We start from the raw sequence: 14,987 nt of genomic DNA on the forward strand, positions 1-14,987 counted from the left end.
TATTTGTTTATTTATTTATTTTTTGTGCCTGAAATGTGTAGCAGCAAAGCTTGTTCTGAAATTGTTGAATTTCAACCAAAAAGACCCTGTGCAGACATTGCTCAGGAATTTCTGAAGAAAATCAATGGTGATCCAGAACTTCTATAGAAGATTATAACAGGTGACCAATCATGGGCATACCATGAAACCAAGGCTCAATCACCCCAATGGAAATGGCCTGAAGAGCAAGATTTGATTAAATGTGAAGGTTCTTCTCGTTGTTTTCTTCAATTACAGTGGGATAGTGCACCAAGAATTCCTGCCTTATAGTCATACTGTCAATAAGGAACACTGCCAGGAAGCTACATCCTATTTGTTTGATGCAATCCAAAGAAAGCGACCAGAGTTGTGGCAAAATCACTTGTGCAAGTTGCATCATGATAACACTCACACTCACACCTCAGTGTTTGTTCATGATTTTTTGGGAAAAAAGAAAATTGTTATTTAAATCAGCCACCATATTTGCTAGCTGCAGCCCCTCTGCAACTTCTCTCTATTCAAAAGGCTGAAAAGAACCATAAAAGAAAATCGTTTTGTCACCACTGATGAGATACAAACAGAACCATTGAAGGAACTGAACACCATGGTGAAAAGTGAGTTCCAGAAGTGATTCTTGAAGTTTTTCCCATGTACTGAATATTCTATGAGGTTTCGGGATTGCAGCCAGATCATGCTGACCTCTTGCCACAATATTTCGGCTGGCAACTGTCCACCCATTTTCAGTTGAGTGTCCGCCACTGGATACTGCTAGTCGACAGTGCCAGCTTTTATAGCAAAAATTGGCACTGAGATGCCAGCACTTTGGCAGCCATCATAGGAGCCTCCTCTATCAAAATCTGCAGCCTCTGTGAATACTGTTCCATTTGTGGCATGCAGGCCACCAATGAAGATTAGTGCTCTTCTCGATTCAGTAAAGGATGATTTGAGAGTGCAGAAGACCATAATTTACAAAATTCCTTGCCACTTCGGCAAAACTTACATGGGTCAGATGACATGTTCAATACATGAAAGGTGCATTGGACATGAGTGCACACTTGCCTTTTACAACCCAGAAAGCCAGCCATAGCTGAGCATTGAATTACCACAGGACATACTATGTACTTTTCTGCCACAAAAATCTTAGCCCCAGTGAGACCATTTTGGGACTCGGTAATTAAATAATCTGTGGAAATATGTGTAGCACAAGATCTTATAAATTGTGATGGCAGCTTTCAACTGGACAAGGCTTGAGACCAGGTGATCTCCTTAATTTCTTCAGAACACACTTTATGCTTAATGACACGTCTGGCAACATCTGACATTTGTTTTCAGCTATGCGAGTGTGCATTCTGACAGAGAGCAGATATGTAGTTTCACCTTTATGCATGTGCCTGCGCACCACAGATGGAACAGTATTAGCAGATAATGTGGATTTTGATAGAGGACTCTCCTATGACACAATTACTGTACCAAGTACAGTACACTCAAATGTCCGTGATAAATTTCCTAGAACATCAACCTACCAGGAAAGTATAATTCATTCTGACATCACATTACACAACAATATACCGGATGGAATAAAAATTGTTCCAGATCCAGTATTAAAGACTAAACTAAAGGTACTCGTGGCACTGATCTATTCCGTAATGGAATTGCTAAATGTGGAAAACAGTAATTTTGCTTTGAACTGAACTTATGTTGCAGGTATGTTTTTGTTGTTTCTTACTACCATAGTTACTGTGGTCATCTGATCGATTCATTATCACATGCACAGACTATGTTGTATAATAAAACTGAAGCAATAAATGTATAACTGGTTACAATTTCATTAACAGAGTACATGAAGATTCACTGTATAAGGTTTCTTGATGTGTACATTTCTTCAGACACTTTATGTTCTATGACATTGTAACTCAGTCAGATTTCTCTCTTTGCAAATGCTGTCCACTGTCTATTATAATTTTTCATGTATGTCCTGAGCCACCATTGCATCACAAAACCAAGAATTGAAGCCGATAGTTTTTCTAAAGAGCCTTTTGTGATATAGTCCAAATCTATATACAAGTGAAGAGCTCTGCATGAGAAAGCACATTGTTTTGCTTTCTCAGTTAGCATTTAAAAACAAAAATTGCATCAGAAAAGAGTAATGAAGTGAAAAGGAGAATAAAAAAATATCCTCTGTTTCTCTATTTTGTGTGTGTGTGTGTGTGTGTGTGTGTGTGTGTGTGTGTGTGGTCTTATGCTGTGCAGTTTTCAGAATTTTAAGGCAGCACATTTACAACAAGAATAACCACTATCAATAACCAAATTATTTATTGCCTTTCACTGAAAAATGTAACATTTTTTCCTGTAACAAAATCAGAAGAATATCTATCATCAGTTCTGCAACCACCTCCCACACTGTTACATTTACCTCTTAAGTAATTATGGATCATGTTTTATGCTCAAGACTTATGATGTTCTTGGACAACAAAAATTTGCTATGTAAAAACCAACAAGGCTCTTAATGGATCAAAAGCACCCCACGTAAATGTAATGTTCAGACTAACTCAAGAAAATGTGATAGGACCATTACTGTTTACATGTATGTGAATGATCTGGTAAAAATAATCGGAAGCTCTTTGAGATTGTTTGCAAACTATGTGGTTGTGTATAAGAAAGTGCCAATATGAGAAGACCGATTTGCAGAATGATTTTCAGAGTATTGAGGCATGTTGCAGGCTCTGGCAGTTGACCATGAATGTAAATAAATGAAACATATTTCACATACATAAGAAAATAAATCCAGTTATCACACAACTACACTACTGATGACAAATTGCTGGAAGTAGTATCTTCTGTAAAATAACTAGGAGTTACTATCCAGAGAAACCTTAAGTTTGATGACCACATAAACCAAATAATAGAAAAAGCAGATGCCAAACTAAGACTCATAGGAAGAACCTCAAGGAAATGTTAAGTCAGTCCCGAAGGAAGAGGCATACAGGGCACTTGTGCAACCTATTCTTGAGCATTGATCAGCAATCTAGGATCCTTACCAGGTAGGACTGATAAAAGAGAGAGAGAAGATCCAAGAAAGAGTGGATCATTTAGTCAGTGCAGGAGTGTTAGAGAGTTGTTCAACAAACTCCAATGGCAGACGTTACAAGGGAGGTGTTTGCATCACCAAGAGCTTTAATATTGAAATTCTGAGACAGTATTTTCTGGGAGGATTCAGCCAGCATGTTATTTCCTCCCACATACATCTTTCTAAATGACCAAGACAAGAAAATTTGAGAAATTAGAGTTAATACAGAGATTTACTGACAGTCATTCTTCCCATGCATTGTTTGTGTGTGGAAGAGAGAAGGGTGGGATCAGTTAGAGGTACCAGAGTACCCTCTGCCACACATCTTTTAGTGGCTTGCAGAGTGTGATTTAGATGTAAACATAAGTCTCATGGAATTTCTACTTCAACTGTTCTCAAGGAATTATTGGATTTAGTGAACAGTTGTGAAATAACAAGTTTGTTAAATAATGTACACAACATTGCAGAAATTACATTTCAGTCTTTCCATACTTATTGGCACTTAAGCTCCATTTTGGAGACTCAATATGTGTATCACAAATGAGTGAGCTACATTATTTAGCAGAAATTTCACAAAGTTCATTGTTATAACCTTTAATCACCAATAATTGCGTGGATATTCAAACACACTCACTTAGAAACAATAGCTCGTTACATGATAACAACTCAGTATCTCTTATTTGACTGCCGTGCTGTGACATGCGGCCGGCGCCGTTCATAGCTAGGTGGTGCTTCCGCGCTCAGCCAAGTTGCGGAGTGCCTCTATCGCCGTTTGCGCGTACTGTCGTGGCGGCACTGTTAAATGTCGTGGCACTGTCACAACATTCATCATTGGCAAAGGCTAATAATTTCTTTACACAATCCTAACGGAGACATAGTAACTGTACAGATTGAAAACTCATCCATGACTCACACAGGCTGTGTGGTTGATGCCTGTTTATGAATCTGTGTATTACAAAAATTACAATTTGGTGAAATATAGTAATGAATATTTTGGAAATTAGCATGAAAGATAGAAAAAAATGTCCATTACAAAAGCTGCTTAGCTAGAAAACAACATAACATACATTATGAGTGTGGAGTTTTAACGTGCATAGCGATACCCAAAAGTTCACCAAGAATTTTCGAGAAAGTGAAATTTTCTAGTTGGAATAATTAATTAGGCCTAACCAACAGCTTATTTAGGTAAAAGTATACATTTTTTTGACAAAGAGAAATTGGAGCTACAAAACCTTGGCACTGATATTTGCAAAGAATGACATTTATAGATTGGAACATGAAAATTTTGAATAAAAGTAACTTTTAAAATATAATTTTTTTGGAAGAAGTGAAACATTTGTCAAAAAGTGGAGGTGAGGGCTTTTAAATAAGCTATGTTAATCTTAAAATAACTTTTTGTGGTAGCTAAATTTGATGTGCATATTGTTTGTAATTATCATGAATCATTAATGCTTCTTTAAATACAATGTTGTTAGACGAAGTAAAAGTACTTTTTTCATAAGCAGACAGCAAATTTTATTGTGAATAATGAAGTTTAGTGAAATATCACATGGATGATAATTTAGTCATTATATGTAATTTTAATTAGCAGTATGCATCACATGTATCATGGAAAAAAGAAAAAAAAATCTTTATTTACGAAGTAGAATTGTAACAGTGGAACTATCTCACTTTGCTATATCTCACACTGGGTGATAACACTTTTAGCCCAGTCATACTAAAAATTGAAGTATATTGATAATCTCTTTAAATGATAGATAACTAATGCAGTTTACAAATATCTGCATATCACAAAAGTTTTCTTGGTGTGCACAAATTCTTTCAAAACTTATTTATGACTAACAAACATTAGCAATTGTTTCCTTCTCAGAAAATATTAATATTTTCAGGACTAGTTGCTTTTTTTATTTGACAAAAAAATTCTCACAGTGCACAGTATTATTGTGGAATGAACCAGATGACAAGGAGCAGTAACAAAGCTAATGAACTGGATGCTTGTGAAATGAATTTCTAACAAGCATCTTCGCCACTTGCTGTATAAAGAGGTAGACTTTGGTGAGATTTTTGTATGGATCAAAGTGAAAGTTCATAAAAGATACTCTCCTCACATTTTTCTTCAGACTATACTCCAGTTTATGCCAGACTGCATGCAATAATGAGTGTTCTATCTGTTATGCACATGGCTTTATATATGTTTTCTTACTTTTAATGTTTGTATTTTTCATGGACATTTTTATTGCATAAAGTTACACATGAAGGTAAATTCTTCCTGATTTGTAGGGTGATATGCATGTTAATGTATTTCTACACTTTTTGCCAGCTTCATGGCAGGAAAATGGGGCCCTTGCAGTGTAACTTGTGGGATTGGAATTCGCACGCGTGATGTATACTGCAGAATATATTTGGAATTCTCAAAAGCTTATGCCAAGATGCCTGATGAAAACTGCCAAGGACCAAAGCCATCAGAGTTTGAAAAATGTAAAATGCAGCCTTGTGAAGATCAGAGGTATTGAAAGCTTTTACTACCATGATAATACATTTATCTGTTAGCTTCCAGAAATGTATGTAATTGACAAAATTTCAGTAACCTATGCTTTTAATGTGTTTTGTATTACAGCTTTCCTACTGTCATAACTGTACCGTCAACTGTCCAGTTACTATAGCTAGGCATATTTTTATCCAGACAGAATTATAAAACCACAAAATTCGTATCCTGTGACTAAAAATCTACAACATGAACCCAAAATATGCTGATAAAATTGTTGAGGGATATCGTCTGAGTATTTTAGTATAAGAAACCCATGATTTCTGATGGCTCATATCAAGTAATTTCATTTTGTTTGTTTTCTTACCTTCATTTATCATTATGTCTACTTACACTGAAAATATCTGCACTACAGGGCAAATATCAATGGTATGTGCTTTGTGTCTTGTCTGGAAACAAACCTGCTCTGTTCATCATAGTATGGCTGTAGTGAACAGTAATGTCCTCATTACTCTTCTTCTTCAAGCTCACCATCAGTACTGCTCAATTCTGCCTGGGATTTGTTTTTAAGGCTGTGTTAATTCTATATTAACAGTGATAAATAGCCGTATAATTAGGTTAACTGTGAAGAGTTGACTATGAAGCAACTTGTGAGTAGGTTCACTGAATGCAATGACAAAGTGGCACAATAACACTATGCTGAACTGTGGTAAAAGCATTATTTTGTTTGAGGGTGGTTGCAATACTCTTTGTTTTGTGTTGTACATTTTAGTCACTGATAATTACAGGCTTGATCACTTCTGTGAACATACACTGCCTGAGAAAAAATGTGCAGCATTGAGGCACTCCACACTTGATATCAGTAGTTTTGGGGTTTGAAAGACCCACTGTTTGTTTTAAGCAACACAAATTGTTTCCTGCTGCTCATATACAATTTAATTAATTTGTATCCAGTTTCTCTAATACTGAGGTTCTACAGCTTATCAAGTAATATGGGGTTGCTGACACAATCAAGTGATGTCCCTAAGTAAGGGACATATTTTCAGCCAACAGTGTTGATTGACAAATGTGTCATGTATGCCATATTACATCCTCAACATTGCACTCCATCCGAAGAAACCTTCAAAAGATTGTTCCAGTTACTGCAGTCATGGGATAATCTGCAATAAGGACAACACCAGATAATGAGAAGCAAGTGATGCAATGAGTAAAACATGGTCCTAAAACATATGTGTGAAGAACTGAAGACATAAATCACACTCTTGAATGGTCTAGTGTGTATAAGCAATTGTGTTACTCACATTTATAGTGTGTATCAGTTCTCATGGCTCTGACTATCACGCCAGATAACAGTTCTGCCAATGGGTTCTAAGACAGATCATTCAACATCTACATTTCATATCATACACTTTATTTACAGGTGATGTTGAATTCACACACTGTGGGATAATAAATTACCATAATAACCAAATATGGGCCTTTGCAAATCTTTGGTGAGCATGGAAGTGAGGCATCAGGTTTGCTTTAGTACCAGTGTGTTTGCAGAAATTGTGAGTGACAGACTCAAAAGACCATACACTTTACTAGACAAAGTAACAGGTGCTGTTTATAATCAGTTTCTGCACAGAAAAGTACCTGTGCTGTTGGGTAGTGTAAGACTGGCCAAAAGACCCAGACATGGTTTATGCTTGCTGTGGCAGCACCCATTTCCTGCACGTTGTACAAAAGCACCTAACAAGACCTAATGAGTGAGTATTGGTTGATGAGGTCCAGTATCGTAGGTTCCAAATTCACCTGACTTTAATCCCTTGGATTTCTGGCTGTGGTGAAATTTACAAGTATTAGTTTATTCCACACCCCACCACCTACTTCAGTCTTTGTAGACAATTTTACTGTGGCAATTAATCGAAGGTTAGACATCATCAACACAAAACCCGTGGTAACTTACAGAGTAAATCCTTTGTCAAGTTAGGGTGCACACACACACACACACACACACACACACACACACACACACACACATGTGGATGCAAATGCCCACTTTTCTTTGATCTTTTTTCTCATAAAACATTTCAAAAATGCTCCTTGGTAAATAGTGGGGAAGTCTCATTAGCAGAGTGTTTCTCCATCAGCTTTTCTCTGTTCTGTTACCATGCGCAGACAAAATTCAACTACTGTATTTTGCCCTGTTGCTGTCCAGAGAAATTAAAATGCACAGCTTCAGAACTGGAAAAATAAACTTTCTGTAGCACCTCACAGTCTTACATATTTATCTGATTGAGCCTAGTGGTCTACAGTATATTTGCATTTTTACCAACAACCTGCAGTTACCAGCTTAGTTTATTCGTTCTACCAGTATTCCTGGCAGTGTTTTCCATTTCAGGCATGTCTGTGGTGGTGCAGGAGATGAATATAGAATATTCTCTTGGCATCACACAGCAGGGCATTAGTTGACAGAAATCAGATTTCTCTTTCATTCACTGTCTCTTGTAGCTTATATATGTTGCACCAGTTCCTACAACATGCAGTTATCCCACGGTTGTGAATCCAGAGAAACAGTAATGGGCTGGAATTCTAAGCAGCCTTAAAAACTTCGTTTGGATGGAATAATTTTTAAAAAAGATAATACACTTTCAACTGCGGTAGGTTTTTGTCACTGAATTTTTTTTTTTTTTTTTTTTTTAATTTTCACTGTGAAGTCCCTTAGAACTTTACCAGCAATGTTCTTAATGTGAAATGAATGTATTCTCCAGTATAGGCTGACTTGTCACTGAAGTAAAGTGTTCTCAACAGTACTACAAAGTTCAGCTGGGACACAATGCTGTGGAAAACTTGACTGTTGAAAGTACATCTCTGGACCATGGATTGCTAATTTTTCACCCAAGGCATTAGAAGAAGACATATACCAGCAAAACAATAAAGTTCATCAAATCCTATATTTTTTTCACTTTGAGAACCCAGTTTTCACCAATGTTTCCGTGTTGTTGTTGTTGTTGTTGTTGTTGTTGTGGTCTTCAGTTCTGAGACTGGTTTGATGCAGCTCTCCATGCTGCTCTATCCTGTGCAAGTTTCTTCATCTCCCAGTACTTACTCCAACCTACATCCTTCTGAATCTGCTTAGTGTATTCATCTCTTGGTCTCCTTCTGTGATTTTTACCCTCCACACTGCCCTCCAAATGCTAAATTTGTGATCCCCTGATGCCTCAGAACATGTCCTACCAACCAATCCCTTCTTCTAGTCAAGTTGTGCCACAAACTCCTCTTTTCCCCAATTCTATTTAATACCTCCTCATTAGTTACATGATCTACCCATCTAATCTTCAGCATTCTTCTGTAACACCACATTTCGAAAGCTTCTATTCTCTTCTTGTCCAAACTATTTATCATCCATGTTTCACTTCCATACATGGCTACACTCCATACAAATACTTTCAGAAACGACTTCCTGACACTTAAATCTATATTCGATGTTAACAAATTTCTCTTCTTCAGAAACGCTTTCCTTCCCATTACCAGTCTAAATTTTATATCCTCTCTACTATGACCATCATCAGTTATTTTGCTCCCCAAATAGCAAAACTCATTTATTACTTTAAGTGTCTCATTTCCAAATATAATTCCCTCAGCATCGCCTGAGTTAATTCAACTTCATTCCATTATCCTCGTTTTGCTTTTTTTGATGTTCATCTTATATCCTCCTTTCAAGACACTACCCACAACTGCTCTTTCAAGTCCTTTGCTGTCTCTCACAGAATTACGATGTCATCGGCGAAACTCAAAATTTGTATTTCTTCTCCATGCATTTTAACACCTACTCCGAACTTTTCTTTTGTTTCCTTTACTGCTTGCTCAATATACAGATTGAATAACATTGGGGAGAGGCTACAACCCTGTCTCACTCCCTTCCCAACCACTGCTTCCCTTTCATGCCCCTCGACTCTTATAACTGCCATCTGGTTTCTGTACAAATTGTAAATAGCCTTTTGCTCCCTGTATTTTACCCCTGCCACCTTTAGAATTTGAAAGAGAGTATTCCAGTCAACATTGTCAAAAGCTTTCTCTAAGTCTACAAATACTAGAAATATAGGTTTGCCTTTCCTTAATCTATTTTCTAAGATAAATCGTAGAGTCAGTATTGCCTCACGTGTTCCAACATTTCTACGGAATCCAAACTGATCTTCCCCGAGGTCAGCTTCTACCACTTTTTCCATTTGTCTGTAAAGAATTCGCATTAGTATTTTGCAGCTGTGACTTATTAAACTGATAGTTCGCTAATTTTCACATCTGTCAACACCTGCTTTCTTTGGGATTGGAATTATTATATTCTTCTTGAAGTCTGAGGGTATTTCGCCTGTCTCATACATCTTGCTCACCAGATGGTTGAGTTTTGTCAGGACTGGCTCTCCCAAGGCCGTCAGTAGTTCTAATGGAATGTTGTCCACTCCCAAGGCCTTGTTTTGACATAGGTCTTTCAGTGCTCTGTCAAACTCTTCATGCAGTATCGAATCTCCCATTTCATCTTCATCTACATCCTCTTCCATTTCTATAATATTGTCCTGAAGCATGTCACCCTTGTATAGACCCTCTATATACTCCTTCCACCTTTCTGCTTTCCCTTCTTTGCTTAGAACTGGGTTTCCATCTGAGCTCTTAATATTCATACAAGTGGCTCTCTTTTCTCCAAAGGTCTCTTTAATTTTCCTGTAGGCAGTATCTATATTGCCTCTAGTGAGATAAGCCTCTACATCCTTACATTTGTCCTCTAGCCATCCCTGCTTAGCCATTTTGTGCTTCCTGTTGGTCTCATTTTTGAGACGTTTGTATTCCTTTTTGCCTGTTTCATTTACTGCTTTTTTATATTTTCTCCTTTCATCAATTAATTTCATCAATTAAATTTCTTCTGTTATCAAGGATTTCTACTAGCCCTCGTCTTTTTACCTACTTGATCCTCTGCTGCCTTCACTACTTCATCCCTCAGAGCTACCCATTCTTCTTCTACTGTAGTAGGCATGGGCTTCGTGTCTATCTTAGCCGCACTAATGCGTTCACTATGCTGTTTGTAGTAGCTTACCCGCACTCCTATGTTTTTATTCATTATTAAACCTACTCCTGCATTACCTCTATTTGATTTTGTATTCGTATCCCTGTATTCACCTGACCAAAAGTCTTGTTCCTCCTGCCACCAAACTTCACTAATTCCCACTATTTCGAACTTTAACCTATCCATTTCACTTTTTAAATTTTCTAACCTACCTACCCGATTAAGGGATCTGACATTCCATGCTCTGATCCGTAGAACACCAGTTTTCTTTCTCCTGATAATGACGTCCTCTTGAGTAGTCCTCGCCCAGAGATCCAATTTTACCTCTGGAATATTTTACCCAAGAGGATGCCATCATCATTTAACCACACAGTAAAGCTGCATGCCCTCGGGAAAAATTACAGCTGTATTTTCCCCTTGCTTCCAGCCATTTGCAGTACCAGCACAGCAAGGCCGTTTTGGTTGGTGTTACAAGGCCAGATCAGTCAATCATCCAGACTTTTGCCCCTGCAACTACTGAAAAGGCTGCTGCCCCGCTTCAGGAACCACACGTTTGTCTGGCCTCTCAACAGATACCCCTCCATTGTGGTTGCACCTACAGTACGGCCATCTGTATTACTGAGGCACAGAAGCCTCCCCACTAACGGCAAGGTCCATGGTTCATGGGGGGTGGGGGTGGGGGGGAAGGGGGGGGTGTTTCCATATTTCTCATTAACATAATAAGAAAATTGATTGATATCACCTACTGCAAGTATCTTCAACTACTGTATTACAATTACCATAAGAGATAATTATTACCACTTTATGCCTACATACAGAAAACAAATCATAAATAAATGAAATTAAACAATGGGAACTCCAGGCTGGAATATCAACAACATTATGAAAAGGGTAGATTGCTACTCACCATAAAGATAACCTGTTGAGTTGCAGACAGGCACAACAAAAAGACTGTTACATATTATAGCTTGCAGCCAAATCCTTCTTCGGCAAATAATATGCACACACACACACACACACACACACACACACACACACACACACACACACACATTCACACAGGCAAGCACACCTCGCGCACACATGATTGCTACCACCAACAGCTCCAATCAGAATACGACTGTCATGTGAGTAGCAATCTGGAACGGGGTGGGAAGGGGGAGGGATAGCAGGATACAGGTTGAGGGAGAGAAGAGCACTGTCAGGTGGGGCATGCAGGGACTACAGACTACCAGGTGCAGGTAGGGGAAAGGATTGGTGGGTACATTGGCAGGGGGCAGCACCCAAAGAGGGTGGTGGAATGTGAAAAGGGAGGAGGTGATAGTATAAGGGGGCTGAAACTGTTCGATGGAGGGTATGGGGACAATAGGTTACCGTAGATTGATGCAAGGATAATTCTGGGAGCAGAGAATATTTGTAAGAGTAACTCCCATCTATGTAGTTCAGAAAATCTGGTGGCAAAGAGGAGGATCCAGATGGCCCAGGTTGTGAAGCATCTATTGAAATCAAGTGTGAACGATCTTGAGTAGGATGTCCCTCATTTCAAGGCATAATGATAGATAATCAAAACCATGAGAAGGGTATGGCTCAGTTGTTCCAGTCTGGGGTGGTATTGGGTGACTTAGGTAGCACTCCATTTTGGCTGGCTCTTGGGGTTGGTGAGAGAATTGGGGATGTGCAGGGAAATGGCGCAGGAAATCTGTTTGCAGACTAGGTCGAGGGGAGTTCTTGTCACTGCAAATATGCTATCCCCAGGTGGCAATATTGAAAAATCAAGTTCACCATCATTCTTATTATGTCTAGGTTTTTTTTTCTTTCCTTGTATTTGTTTCTAAATACTAGGAGTTTCCACCATCTAGTGCATCTCTGTACTGTGCTTACCATTCTGATACAAAGAATTTGAGCTGTTAGGGTGTCCCTAAAGGAATCATCAATATTTGGTGATTGGACAGGAATGATCATTCAAAGCAAAAAAAGTCTAGTAAACGTGGGCTCTAAAATGCATACCTTAAGAGCTGTGAGCACTTCTTCATTTTCAGTACTGTGAAACAAATCTTTTCCACTGCAAGCTCTTTGCTTTCCATATTTTGAGATGTGATAGTATGGACCAAAAAAGAAAAGAAGTCCTGTAAATGTGGCCTCTAACAAATACAACTTAAGGGCTATGAGCACTTGTTCATCATTGTTACTCTGAGACACATCTCCTCTACTGAAAAAAGTGTTGGTAGCTTTTAAGGTATGCATTTTAGAGCCCTTGTTTACTAGTTAATGCTGTTCCACTGAGACAGCAATATACAGTTTCACTGTCCACGTAATAGAGTCTTTAAATAATAAAATGTCACCAATAGGAATTTTCTGTGACTTGTCCAAAGCATTTGATTGTGTGAACCATGACATTGTTACAGAAATTACAGTTATATGGTATAAATGAAATAGCATATGAGTGGTTTAAGTCATGCCTACAGAACAGGAAGCAAAAAGTTTCCTTATATGGATCAAGTGATTTTAATAAGTTTGCCACTTCATCTAACTGGGGTGAAATTATATTAGGTGTTCCACAGGGTTCAATCATGGGTCCCCTTCTGTTCTTGATATATGTGGACGACCTCCCTTTCTATCTGAAACAGGAAGCTGAACTGACAGTCTGTTTGCTGATTATACAAGCATCATTATTAATCCAGAAAAGAAACTCCAATTAAAAATGATACAAATAAGGTCTTTGGAAAAGTCATTAATTGGTTTTCTGCAAATGGGCTTGCTCTAAACTTTGAAAAAACACAGTACATCCAATTTTCTGCTGCAAAAAGTACAGTTCCTTCAATAAATATAACACAGTACATCTACATCTACATCTACATCCATACTCCGCAAGCCACCTGACGGTGTGTGGCGGAGGGTACTTTCAGTACCTCTATCGGTTCTCCCTTCTATTCCAGTCTCGTATTGTTCGTGGAAAGAAGGATTGTCGGTATGCCTCTGTGTGGGCTCTAATCTCTCTGATTTTATCCTCATGGTCTCTTCGCGAGATATACGTAGGAGGGAGCAATATACTGCTTGACTCTTCGGTGAAGGTATGTTCTCGAAACTTTGACAAAAGCCCGTACCGAGCTACTGAGCGTCTCTCCTGCAGAGTCTTTCACTGGAGTTTATCTGGTTTAGTAGACAGCATACTACGTTTTTGGGTGTACACGTAGATGAGAATGTTAATTGGAAAATTCATATTTTGGATCGTCTAAAGTGATTAGTTTTAGTAATTTTTGCAATCAGAATAATTGCCAATTTTGAGGATATAGAAATTAGTAAGCTAACGTACTTTGCATACTTTAACTCTCTTATGTCATATGGAATAATATTTTGGGGTAACTCAACATTTAGACAAAAAGTATTCACTGCTCAAAAGAAAGTGGTTAAAATAATGTGTGGGGTTCATAGTCACACATCTTGTAGGCATTTGGAAATTCTTACAACAGCCTCACAGTACATTTACTCACTAATGAAATTTGTTCTCAATAACATGGACCAGTTTAAAAACAACAGCGACATTCATGATTATAATATCAGAAAAAAGAAAGACTTACACCATTCTTTACTCAACCTATCTTTGGCACAGAAAAGGGGTAAAATATGCTACTGTAAAAAAAAATTTGACAAATTACCAGATGAAATAAAATCTCTGACAGACAGCAGTAATAGCTTCAAAAATAAACTGAAATAATATCTCCTTGACAACTCCTTCTGTACCATAGATGAATTCTTGAATAGGAATAAATAAATCTATAAATATAGTATATGCATTTTGTGCCATTTAAGGGAATGGGGTAAATAATAGAAATTGAAGTTATTTTCTCACTTTGAATATAAAGAATTTTCTTGAGACAGAGGACATTCTGTCCACAGTTGAGCATGGATTTAGAAAGCTAGATGTGCCAGCTGTAGGGTCAATCAGCATTGGAGTGTTATGGAGATAGTTCATGAAGTCAAGTGGGAATCCCTGGTAGAAAGACAATGTTCTTTTCTAGGAACACTATTGAGAAAATTTAGAGAACTGGCATTTGAAGCAGACTGGCTCTGTTTGTGAGTGGAAGAAAGGAAGAATCATACTAAAAAATTTACATTTTTACATGCATTGATTTCCAAACTTCACAACCTAATTTTGGAGAGTAAAGCAGCATGAAAATTAAGGCTCTCATAAATGATGAGGAGTTATAGAAATTACCAGCTGCATTTAACACAGGATACGTCTCATTTGCTCACATGAGTGTCTGCCACATGGTTGCCTTGAGGCCTGACTAATAACATTCCAGCCACACAAAGGCACATATTCACAGGCTGACAGTATCTAGTGTCAGCAACAAACCCAACACACTTTATGAGTC

The 14,987-nt window shown here is 37.9% G+C and overlaps 1 protein-coding gene across 1 annotated transcript in view; it reads left to right on the forward strand.

The window, feature by feature from the left end:
• Window positions 1-14,987, forward strand: part of LOC126088470 (protein madd-4-like) — a 474,106-nt gene that overhangs the window by 203,066 nt on the left and 256,053 nt on the right. The window contains exon 9 of the mRNA XM_049906612.1: window positions 5,406-5,591. Coding sequence (XP_049762569.1) covers window positions 5,406-5,591 — 186 coding nt within the window. The remainder of the gene's footprint in view (window positions 1-5,405; window positions 5,592-14,987) is intronic.

This window comes from Schistocerca cancellata, chromosome 6 (genome assembly GCF_023864275.1).
Source record: "Schistocerca cancellata isolate TAMUIC-IGC-003103 chromosome 6, iqSchCanc2.1, whole genome shotgun sequence".
Taxonomy (NCBI): Eukaryota; Metazoa; Arthropoda; class Insecta; order Orthoptera; family Acrididae; genus Schistocerca; species Schistocerca cancellata.